This window comes from Lycorma delicatula, chromosome 2 (genome assembly GCF_047948215.1).
Source record: "Lycorma delicatula isolate Av1 chromosome 2, ASM4794821v1, whole genome shotgun sequence".
Lineage (NCBI taxonomy): Eukaryota > Metazoa > Arthropoda > Insecta > Hemiptera > Fulgoridae > Lycorma > Lycorma delicatula.
This window is the reverse complement of record NC_134456.1, coordinates 167,315,731-167,328,425: the sequence shown is the minus strand read 5'-3', so window position 1 is coordinate 167,328,425 and position 12,695 is coordinate 167,315,731. Positions and strand designations below refer to the sequence as shown.

Below are 12,695 nucleotides of genomic sequence, written 5' to 3'. Positions count from 1 at the left end.
TCAGAATAACAAAATTACAAACACAATCTTTATTAGAAAAAAATAACATTAAAAAACCATAATTTTAAGCTTTCTATTAAAACCGCCCCAAATTAAACGATAATATATAAATGATATATTGTCTATGCAATACGAGCTTTTTACAACAAAAAAAAACTGATTAATACAAAATAAAGCCAACTGGCCCATTAGTTCGAATTGTATTTCTTTAATCTGTTTGTCAGCTTATCGCATTAAAACAGCAGTCGATTTTAAAGAAACGTATAAGTTAAAGGTTTTAAATTCAGTTGGGATTAAGATAATCGTAACTGAATGCTCTCATAGCTATACATTAATTGTAAATATGAAAGGTGGGACCCTTTTTTAACAAAAAAAAATTGCATTTTTCGCTCAGGATGTAATAAAAAGACTCGTAAGAAAAAGTAAAACCAGTATAATTTAATACAATTTTCATGCCATTTTTAAATTATAATGAAGGCTTCGACCTCAACCTAGATAAAATGTTTTGAGGCTTACTTACTATTCCTGAAATTATTACTAAAAAAACAACGTATGAGAATAAAATGTACATCAAATATTATTTTTATAAATAAATTCATTTTCTTTAATTTTAAACTCTGTTCCTCTGTGCAAAAACATATATTTTTGTAATTTATACTATTGGGTGAATCTCATAAAATAAAAGAATCATACGCATTTTTTAAAAGTAACGTTTTACATCATTTAAACACAAACAGTAAATAAAATATTTAATAATCAAATTTTCTCTACTAAGAAATACAACAAAAAATGTGGTACAAATGTTTTCATTCAGTGATTTACGATATTAATTAAAACGCTACAATTTAGAACATTCCAGCTGTATGTAACTAATGTAAATAAACAAATAAATTCGAATCTGTTATTGGAGAGACGTATCCTTGACCAAATCCTACTATTATCAAATTAAATACAGAATATTAAATTGTTTATTAAATATTACATGTTTAATTTTAAAATTAGTACATAAAATTAAACTGTCTGTTTATTTACAAGAACAATTGCTAACATTTACAGGAACCAAACAGCAACAGTAATAATTGAAGAACAAAAGAAAGAAGCCGTAATAAGAAAGGGAGTCCGACAAGGATGTTCCCTATCCCCGTTACTTTTTTAATCTTTACATGGAACTAGCAGTTAATGATGTTAAAGAACAATTTAGATTCGGAGTAACAGTACAAGGTGAAAAGATAAAGATGCTACGATTTGCTGATGATATAGTAATTCTAGCCGAGAGTAAAAAGGATTTAGAAGAAACAATGAACGGCATAGATGAAGTCCTACGCAAGAACTATCGCATGAAAATAAACAAGTACAAAACAAAAGTAAAAAAATGTATTAGAAATAACAAAGATGGACTACTGAATGTGAAAATAGGAGGAGAAAAGATTATGGAGGTAGAAGAATTTTGTTATTTGGGAAGTAGAATTACTAAAGATGGACGAAGCAGGAGCGATATAAAATGCCGAATAGCACAAGCGAAACGAGCCCTCAGTCAGAAATATAATTTGTTTACATCAAAAATTAATTTAATTGTCAGGAAAAGATTTTTGAAAGTATATGTTTGGAGTGTCGCTTTATATGGAAGTGAAACTTGGACAATCGGAGTATCTGAGAAGAAATGATTAGAAGCTTTTGAAATGTGGTGCTATAGGAGAATGTTAAAAACCAGATGGGTGGATAAAGTGACTAATGAAGAGGTATTGCGGCAAAGAGATGAAGAAAGAAGCATTTGGAAAAATATAGTTAAAAGAAGAGACAGACTTATAGGCCACATACTAAGACATCTTGGAATAGTCGCTTTAATATTGGAAGGACAGGTAGAAGGAAAATGTTGTGTAGGCAGGCCACGTTTGGAATATGTAAAACAAATTGTTAGGGATGTCGGATGTAGGGGGTATACCGAAATGAAACGACTAGCCCTAGCTAGGGAATCTTGGAGAGCTGCATCAAACCAGTCAAATGACTGAAGACCAAAAAAAAAATTAAAAGTCTATTATCATATTTTATATTTCTTATAGCTGCTGATACTTGGAAGTACAGCAAGGTAGACGATTTTACGGAAGATATGGTTGTACTTTTTTATTTAGCGTCTCGGCCTTTCATCCGGAGGTCCCCCGGGCTCGAATCCCGATCAGACATTGGATTTTCATAGCCTAAAAAATTGTCGTTTCATGTCATCCTCTGAAGCCAATACCTAACAATGGTCTTGGAGGCTAAAAAAATGGTATGGGTTTACTAACTGAAACTGTTTACAATCCAACCGTAAGTAAATTGATTATAACATTAAAACAAGAGAATCTAACACAATAGAAGTAGAATTTTTTTATTACAATATTAAAATAAAAAGCAGAGAAGAGTTAAACTAGATATAAAAAATCAAATCAGCATAAAAAGGAGAATTTTTAAGAAGATAAGTATACTAATAGCAGAAAATATGTAGAAACTTTACTTTCCCGCCTGTTATAGTAGTAGGAGAAACAAATTATGTTGTTAACTGTCTAAAAATAAAATGGGTTTAATTGCATAAACCCATTATACAATTAATGGGTTTATATAAACACTTTTATAAAATCGTGAGTTGAAAATGGAATACATTGACATGGTTAAAAATTTATGACAATTTCATCCGTAAATGTCTTTTTTAGCACACAGAAAATATAATCGAAAATACCCATTAAAAAATTTTCAAATAAAAAAATTCATAAACAAAAAAAATTAATAACAAATTAAATTCAAACATAAAAAATTCACCTCCTCCAACCCCGAAAAAACTTTCTTTTTTTATAATAAATTTGTCTATTCTTAAACTACTTCAATAAATATACGTTTTTTGTTTTTTGTTTTTATTACTTTTATGAATGAGAGTTTATCAGGTAGGAACATTTACAAATCTATTATTAAATTAACGAGATAATAAACTTCAAATACCAAAATTTAGAGTATTATTAAATAAGACGTTTCAGGTGTACAATTGTAAACTTTTAATTTGGACAACCGTAACTAAATGAATTTTTACTTAGGAACAATAATCCTTAACATTTTATCGTGAAGAATACGATTTTAAACATTTATTTTTGTTTGTTACTTGTTAAATCCTTACTTCCGTTCCTTGTATGAAGTAAAAGAAGTAGTGGAATCGCGAAAAATTTCGATTTCCAGATTTCAATGGAAATACCCATTTTGACCATCCCTGAATCCAATTTGACTAGTTTCGGCGTGACGTCTGTACACGTACGTACGTATCTCACATAACTCAAAAACGATTAGCCGTAAATGTTGAAATTTTGGATTTAGGACTGCTGTAACATCTAGTTATGAACCTCCCCTTTTGATAAAAAAAAGCCAACTAATCCCAAAATCGCAATCCAAACAACGTTCAAAAAAGCCCAAAATCTAAAAAATTGGATTTTGGACTTTTTCTTAACTGCAGTAATAAGCGTTTTACGATAACATAAGTAGTACTTAATTTCATTCTTTGCAGAGTTACAGCCAAATAAAATTTTTATTAATGAAATATTTGGATCTTACAAGGGGAAGGCACATCGGTTCGAATCCGACTTTATTTCCTTTTCTTTTTTTTTAACTTTTTTCAATTTAAATATACTGATTTATTAATAATTATTAATAATAAATTTAAATATTTATTAAAAATTATTAAAAAAAATTTTACAATAAATAATAATTCAATAATAACAATAAATTTAAAAAAAATAAGAAAAAATCAGAAGTTATTAGTGAAATAAAATTTTATGTACTTTTAATTAAAAAAAAACAAAAAAACAATGTGTATATGTAATTTAATAGGCAGGCGTACTAGGAAGTCATATGGTAATCTGATGTGTCCACATTTTTCTTTTATCTAAGCCTGAAATAGAGTCTTTTATTAATTGTTATTACAATTTAGGATTTCTTTAGCAAAGAACTGAATACTAATTTTATAAATTTTTACTAATTAAAAGATAATTTTTTTATTTTAAAACGTTAGTTTTTATTTTACAATTTTTTTCAAACATTTCTCTTTTTATAAGAAAATAAGTGAATAAATAAATCAGGGAATATGTAAAACTTTCAGTATACTTTTTTTATTTTCGCTAGGGTTATCATAATTGATTTGAGTGTTATTTTCTGCCCTTCCTAGCACTATCACATTAACATTGCTAGTTTATGCGTCAACTACGAATGTTTGAGTAAAATCTCAATAATAGTAAATAATTTAAAATTTTATGCCTGGAAAAAATCTTTCTCTTTAAATTTTTTTTTAAATACTCTCTTTAAACGTCGGGAAAGTTCAGCAATATCGTTGCTGTACAACATAACAATTTACGGTAATGAAATATGAATAATAGAAAAGCCAGAAAAAAATAATAGAGGTACTTTTCGCAGTGTTACAACGGAACGTGAAAATTACACGGGTTGATAAAACAAGAAACGAAAAGGTTTTAGTAGGGAATGAAGAAAAGAAAAGCAGTTGGTAGCAGATTCTTAAAAAAAGAGCTAAGCAGATGGGTCATAAAATGAAGGCATCTTAAGTTAATGAAACCGGTAATAGAAAAGGTTTAAAGAATAAGTACTATAAGAAAGGATAAATACAACTAAAATACATGAAGCAGATAATTCAGGATGAAGACTATGATTAAGCACAGAAAAAATACCTAAGAGCATAAATGAAAATCGTTCAAAAACTAGTCTAGCCACTTAAAACAAAAAGTATGAAATGAATGACTATAAAGAATTTTAATAATCTGTGCTGCTATACATGAAATACTGTACTTGGTACTGACCAGTATTCTTATTTAATATCTGTACAGTTTTATAAAGCTATTTAATTCGAACAGTATACGCAGAAAACTTTTATGCAACGCGAATGTTTATTCTCATTTTCAACAAAAAAAAAGTGTAAATATTACTAAATTAAAACCTGAATATTAACAAAACTAAAATACTGCAATCAAAAAATTTTCTAGTAATCTTTTTTACTAGAAATTTTTTTTATCAGTTGTAGTCACAAAATGGGGATTATAGAAATAACGGAGGGCCATATGTTGACCACCAACACATGGCTCGCCCGTGGTGTATCCGTCTATTCCGGCTGCGTATGTGAGAACATTACATAAAAGAAAGCCAGGGAGTGTGCGTAACATTATACCATCCGAATAAATTCAATAAACAAGAAATGTAGGTGACAGCTCCCCATAATATTGAAACTGCTATTCTACTAAAGCCCTAAGAGAATAAAAGAAAGAATGGAAAAAATGTATAAATATAATATAATAAAAAATTTATATTTGTTACACACACAGGCGCACGCAAAACAAATGTTTAAAACTCTCTTACGAGATATTATTAATAAAATAACTAAAATAATGTCAATACCAGTTAATAAAAAGAGTAGTAATCGATTATATGAAGCATATTTAATTTTTAAACTATAATAATCAGTAGTTATAAAGAAATTTGAAAAATAAATATTACTACAAAAACTATAATATAAAAAATAAAAATATTTATAAGCAAATAACCATAACTCATACGTATAAAAAATTAATTGTATTTAACAGAATCAATATTTTTAATCAAATATCAGCTTTTATTGTTCCTTATTTTGCGAGAAAGTTAACAGCATATGGAAATGCAGTATGAAATAAAAAATTTACATTATTCATCACAAACAGTTAAAAAAAAACTTAAAAGTATTAAATCGTCAATAATAATAATTACAGCACAAAAGACAGCAGTAATTGCTTAATGTAAAGGGATTTTTAAAGTAACTAGAACCTAACAAAATATTTGTTTATTATTCACCTTCTGATCAACCGGTATGCACAGTATAAGGACTAGCGGAAGTGTTTGGAAGGCTTACTGATATGGTATAAAAATATCATGAAAAAATAAATAAATAGTTAATTAATAAATAGTTTAATAAATAAATAAAGTTTATTAATAAATAGTCACTAATAAATAGTTTGACTCATAAATGAGTTCTTTTAATATGTATAGTGATGGTGTAAACTGCATTACTGTAATGCACAATACTACTGACTATAATGGCATACAATATATGTCACAATGATTGATAATTCAGCATCAGATCAAGGTTAGATAACGTAATAAATATTACACCTTAATATAAAATACAATATATATTGTACACATATGTGTGTGTATATAAATATATATATATATATATATGTGTGTGTGTGTGTGCGCGCGCGCGCGCGCGCGCGCGTGTGTGTGTGTGTGTGTGTGTGTGTGTGTGTGTGTGTGTGTGGGTGGGTGGGTGGGTGTGTGTAGGTGTGTGTGTATACAGATATTAATAATCCCAAATTACGGTATTTATACAAGCAAAAAATTATGTAAAATTAAGGCACAATTTTACACAGAAGTCAAGAATACTGTCAAAGTCATTTAATAAAACATGTAACCATATACAGTAAAGTGGTTTCGAACTGCTGACATAACACTCATCACACACACTTACAAAGGCAGCAGGCTAATGTAATGTGGGTGGTCTTTTAAACGAACACACTGTCATGAACCGCTCGCTATATTTACACAAAATAAAAATAAACTAAAGGATACTAAGAAAAAACACAAGTACGGTAAGATTCTTTAACGACCGGAAATTATTTAATCTTAACCAATATTCATTCCTTATTATTAATAAATTAATAAAGCTTAAACTAAACATTTGATCACTATGGAAAATACCAAGAATATCACGTTAATGACATTTAAAAGAATAGAATTCACATAATCTGTTTTTTATCAATAAAAAGGAAATTTTCCTATCCCAAACAGCCCAACTAAAGCTGCAACCGTTTCAAAAACAAAAAAAATTATTTTAACGGTTTCAATTCTCTTATCTTCTCATTGAGGGGAGAATTTAGTTGTACTGAGATAAATAATTTCGATTATTGTAAAAAACAAATTACATAATTTCTTAAAATTATATTTATTTATAATTTACTGCAATGCACGACTAAACAAACAAAAAATCAAATGAAAAAACGTCCGAACATTTTTTTAATCACGAAATACTCATTGATTAGTTACGATTTCACAACCAACCAAACAAATCATGATTACAAAAATTCAATTTATACCTAACAAATCAATCCTTTGTAAACGTAAATAAACAACTAATTTTAAAACTCTATTAATGAAATCTTATAATGAAATAATCTTTAACAAAAGCTAAGTTAAAAAATGAAAGAAAAAATGAAAGATTAATGAACCACGTTGGTAAAAATACTATTAAAGTAATAATCGAAAAATAAACTAATTTCGTACAACATATGATTCACAACTAAAAGTGATACATGAATTAAACAGTGTTCACAAACAAAATATAAGTAAAAACAGGACATTATTATTATAAATGCTAACAACAATTTTGCAAATTTTCGGTTATTTGTCTATTGCTTAAATTTTAATCCCAAGTTATTATTACCCCTTCCCCAAAATATTTTTTTCATACGTTCTTGATGATTTATTAAAAGAATAATTAATTACAACTATTAAAAAACAGATAATTATCATGTAATTAACAGATAATTAGGTAAAATAATTTGTTTTACGATAAACCTATTGTAGAAGACTGTTCTAAAGAATCAAAAAACGTCAAATGATAAAAATGTTTAATCCATTAAAAAAAAATTTTTTTTTTAATAAATATTAAAAATAATTTCACCCCTGATCGCATAATTACAGAAAAATAGTTTTAAAAATCTCAAGTCTGGAAAAAATTACAAAAACTCGTGAAACTTCAATTTTTATTACATTCTATTATAAATGAAAAGTTTGACAATAGTTCCCACCCTGTTAACAGTCCGTTTAGAGAAAGAAAAAACAAAAGTTCATGTCAATAGGTTGGATGTTACTTTTTTTTTTAAAGGGTGAGAGTATATTATCATATAACCCTCGAATAAGGGTTAGCCGACAACCGTGTAACAGAATAATAGCATGTTTGAATTCCATTTGGTAGGTTAAAGGTTCTAAGCATGGCATTTTTCACAAGCTACAAAATTAATTTTTAATATAGAAAAAACGAGGGAAAACTGCCTGTATTTGGCGTTACTTACAGTAACCGGAATAAATAAATAGAAAGAAAAAAATTGCCACTTTCAATCACATTCAGTGAATTTTAGTGTGAGAAAATACCACAAAAAAAGACATAAGGGATTTTTTAATATCCAGCTTTTAATACACAGTAAAATACTGAGGTAAAAAGTTAAGCTTTTTTTCTATAAAAGGAAAAATAAAAGAATCGGGACTGTCTCCTTACATGTACAACAAAACGTAGACTAAAACGGAAAGAAACTAATCCCAGGTATAACCCGATAGAAGGAAATAAATTCAACCCAAGAAGAAAAAAAATTCAAGACATTACAGTATAAACAGTCTAGTTATACAACGAATTACGAAAGGTAAAGAATTGCATTTTTGTTAATTCAAAACATTTTAATAAATTTAAAAAATAACGATGGTCAAGACAAAATTATGTTCAATTATATAAAAAAAAGAAGTTTTTCTTGCTTTCTTATTTTTTTCATAGACACTTCCATAATAAAGAAATATATATGAATATATTAACGGTAGTTACTTTTTTATTTTTAATAATTTAATTTAAATAATCTTACAGCTGTTACAAAAATGTAAACTAAATTCAAAATAACTTTAAATAAACATTTTTTAAACTTTTTATATACTTTATGTATGCAGCACTATTACATGTAACTATCAGGATAACTTTGATTATTTAATGCAATACTGAAATAGTTAAATTAGGCCTAAATTTCGTAACTATTTTAATATACATACTTATGAGAAGATAAGATAATAAAAACCAATAAAAAGATACCAAACAATAAAATAGCGTTATTATAATAGAGATATTTACTATTTTGGCCTTAAGATACAATTAAAACGTTTATTTCTAAAAAATAACAATAATATAGTATAAACAGAATACGGTTAGCAGACAGAACGTGGAAAAGAATCAATATTTGTGTTTCTCAGACGCGCCAATAGAGCGTGACCTACTTTCAATTAGGTATGTCAACAATCTCGGAAAAATTAAAAAAGTTCCTGACTTATAACACTACAAATAAACTCAAATAACTTATATTTTATCCAACATTTTAAGTATTATCAGTAACAAAAATCATAATTAATCGTAAAATTAAAATGTATAAAATATATAAAATACTAAAGACGGTACAAAAACTGAAGGAAACTAAAAGAACATATAATTTTAAATAATAAAAGTGATTTTTTTTTTAATTGAGACAAATATAATTAATTTCGTTCTAACAGGACAATTAATTTATTACTTTGGCAGAAAAAAAGCTAGGCACTTATTCAAAATAACCAAAATATTATTCCATTTTATACTTACGGAAGATTAAAAATTTATAGTTAATCAAAATAAGAGTAACTGATTTAAAGCTTCTTCTTATTTAATTTCAGGTAATCTAAACTGTTACATAAATTTTAATTTTTTTTTTAATCAATTTTTATACTTCCTTGTACAACAAAGTAAAGGAAACATTGTGATCGCGAAAAATTTCAGTTTCCAGATTTTAACGGAAATTACCATTTTTACCATCCCTGAATCCATTTTGACTAGTTTCGGCGACATCTGTATATATGTATATCGCATAACTCAAAAACGATTAGCCGTAGAATGTTGAAATTTTGAATTTAGGACTGTTGTAATATCTAGTTGTGCACTTCCCCTTTTGATTGCAATACACTGAACAAAAACAGCCCAAAATCCAAAACAAAATTTGGATTTTGGACTTTTTCTTAACTGCAGTAATAATCCCTCACTGAGAGCTTTTCAAAGATACATCATAAGAGGTACTTATTTTCATTGGTTCCAGAGTTATAGCCAAATAAAATTTTAATTAATGAAATATTTGGATCTTAGAAGGGGAAGGCACATCGGTTCGAATCAGACCTCGTTTCCTCTTTTTGTTTTTAACTTTCTTTTTTAGTTTAAATATATTGATTTATTAATAATTATTAACCTCATTGTAAAAAAAATCTTACGATGAATAATTGAATAACAAAAAAAATGAAAAAATAATCAGAAGCTTTTGATGAAATAAAATTTTATGTGCTTTTCATTTTAAAAAATGTGTAAATTAATTTAATAGGCGTACGAGGAAGTCATGTCTTGTCCACATCAGATTTTTTAAGATTTATATACTGAAAAAAGTAATTCAGCATACCGAAAAATATTTAATTGTTATCCAAATTTCCACAGTAATTATTCCTTAAGGATTTAAAAAAAACTACAATTATGCAAAAGGATTTCGTTTGATGAACATTATTTTATTGCACTTGATTGGCATTAAAATTTAGCCATTAGTATATTTACAAAATCTTGGTGCAATTTCTAATGTGTTGCTAGTTAATTTACCCAGTAATTTTTTATTTGTAGATGTATAAAATAAACGCGTGTACTTCCGGTTTAATACACAGCATCTGTAATAAAAAATCATTATGTAAATAAACTACTACTCATTAAAATTACACCAGAATTTTATCATATACGAATGTTGGATAAATTTTAATGCCAATCATTTATCAATAGTTGTTCACTTAAACAAAAAATTCCAAATCGACAGTATTTTAATACGTTTTTCATTAATCATACTCGAGATAAAATGTAACATTAAAAAATGAGATAACAGTTGCATCCATAAAATTTCCGTTACTCATAGATGAACTACAGGTTAGATAAGATTAATTTCTGTTATTAACGCTGTTCTGCAGCTGTAGCTCATGATAAGTTACCACAGTACTGCAGCGCACCTGTTATTCACGTTTGCGCAAGGCAAACAACTATTATTCAAAACATAACCTACACATCCCCATACTTATCTAATCATATTAATAACAAACGTTTCAGTCACTTCTGGTACTTATAACTAATGCATGTATATTTTAAATAAACCGAAATATAGGCTTTATAGAATACTAAGAAAAATCTATATATTCAGTAAAATATATAAAAGGAATCCACAAAAAAAAAAACAAAGATCTTTTACTTAAAAATAACAGAATGAAAAAACAAGCCTTGCATTCAAAACGAATATTCTACATATATCATAAAAAGTGTGTTGTTTTATTTGTACAGCAAGAGTTGTTTACAAGCATAAAACACAGCAAAATGGCATATGAACACAGTAGTTTTAATTAAACCTGTTTTTTTCGATATATTTGTGATAAAACATCGCAACCCGACCTAAACAGTACAACAAACGTAAATCAACACAGTGGTTGGACAAACTAAGAAAAACCCTAAGGATTTACCCGCTAAGGTAGAGCGACGTAGGGCAAGTTTTACCCTTTTATTATATGTTTATTAGTAATAAGAAAGAATGCTTATAAGAGATTATACCTAGTTACAGTTACTTTATCATCAATCTACTTAAACAAGGTTAAAATTATTGAATGACAAAAAGTGAAGCTTACCTGAATAAACTGTCCCTGCAGTCCTTGTACGGAGACGACGGTCGGAGAGGTGAAAGCCTTGGAGACGGCCGGAACTTGTTCCTGCTGAAGGGGAAGAAGATTCTGAAGATGTGCAAGAGTGATGACCTGCGGCTGTGGGGGTTGAGGCTGTGGGCTCGGGACGAGGGGCTCACGTGCCGCCCCTTGGGAAGCCACCGTGCCGGTGCCCTCGGCGAGCTGCTGCAACAGGGCGGCCGTCACGTTGTTCGCCACCACTCGGATGGGCTGGGCCTGCGACTTGCTGTTCCCGGCACCTGCCGTGTCCTGCTGCTGAGAGGTCGTCCCTATCTTGCTGCAGGTCGCGGCGAGCAGTGCGAGGGGGGACGGCAGCTGCGGCTTGATGTCCTAAATGAGGCGGGGCCACACAGAAAATGGGATGTCAGAAGTTGCGTGTGAACGGAGGTCGGCAAGAGCCTGGCCGTAGCCCGGCCTGCTCGCCGAGTCGTTACGCGCGCGCCTTGCTAGGCAAGAAAACACTCCCACTCCCCACCCATTATAAGCCTAGTACCACTCTATGTGATTGATTTAGTTTACTCACCTGACTCGAGGAAATGGGCAATATATATTCTTCTTTAATCTTCCTGGTCGGTGATGACATTATTTCATGGTTTAAGACGTAAACTTAACACTCGTCTCATCAGAACAAACGTGTAAACTTACGATGACACTTCCCGAAAGAGAAGCAGGCACACTCACAACAACCAAACTCAGACTGGCGGTTTAACAAGGCTGTTTCCCTCCGCCGATCGATATTAAAAGCTTTGTTATTTAAAACTTATTTACACGTCAAACGCTCACAACATAATATTAAAAACCTTAACTATATATAAAATGCATTAATATAAAATGATGAAGTGCACTCGCTATAACATTACTGAATAATGTGAGGAGAACTACTTTATGTAGGAGCGAACGAATAACTAGGCGTTCACTGGTGAGACACCAACGCTGCCTCTGGGCTGCGATAAAAGCTGATTGGCAGCTGTATACAATGCCCTACCCTAATGTAATCTAAATTTGCTTTCTATTACTAAGGCCCCGGCCTCCATCCTGAAGTACTGCTTAACCACGTGTATTTATTATGAGTATAAAAGACGTATGCGTGGAAATATAGCAATGTTTATTATTAT

At 29.4% G+C, this 12,695-nt stretch overlaps 1 protein-coding gene across 6 annotated transcripts in view; it reads right to left on the bottom strand.

Annotated features, from left to right (window-relative positions):
- The window catches only part of LOC142319415 (uncharacterized), a 137,518-nt gene extending 125,108 nt beyond the window's left edge, over positions 1 to 12,410 (bottom strand). For 4 of the 6 annotated variants that reach the window (XM_075356671.1, XM_075356669.1, XM_075356672.1 and 1 more), the window contains exons 1-2: positions 12,104 to 12,404; positions 11,527 to 11,910 (exon numbers count right to left, since the gene is read on the bottom strand). In XM_075356671.1, the coding sequence (XP_075212786.1) occupies positions 11,527 to 11,910; positions 12,104 to 12,163 (444 nt within the window). In that variant the 5' untranslated portion in view covers positions 12,164 to 12,404. Of the gene's footprint in view, positions 1 to 11,526; positions 11,911 to 12,103 lie in introns of all 6 variants that reach the window. The other 2 variants (XM_075356677.1, XM_075356675.1) reach the window with 2 other exon arrangements.
- Positions 12,411 to 12,695: the final 285 nt, after the last annotated feature.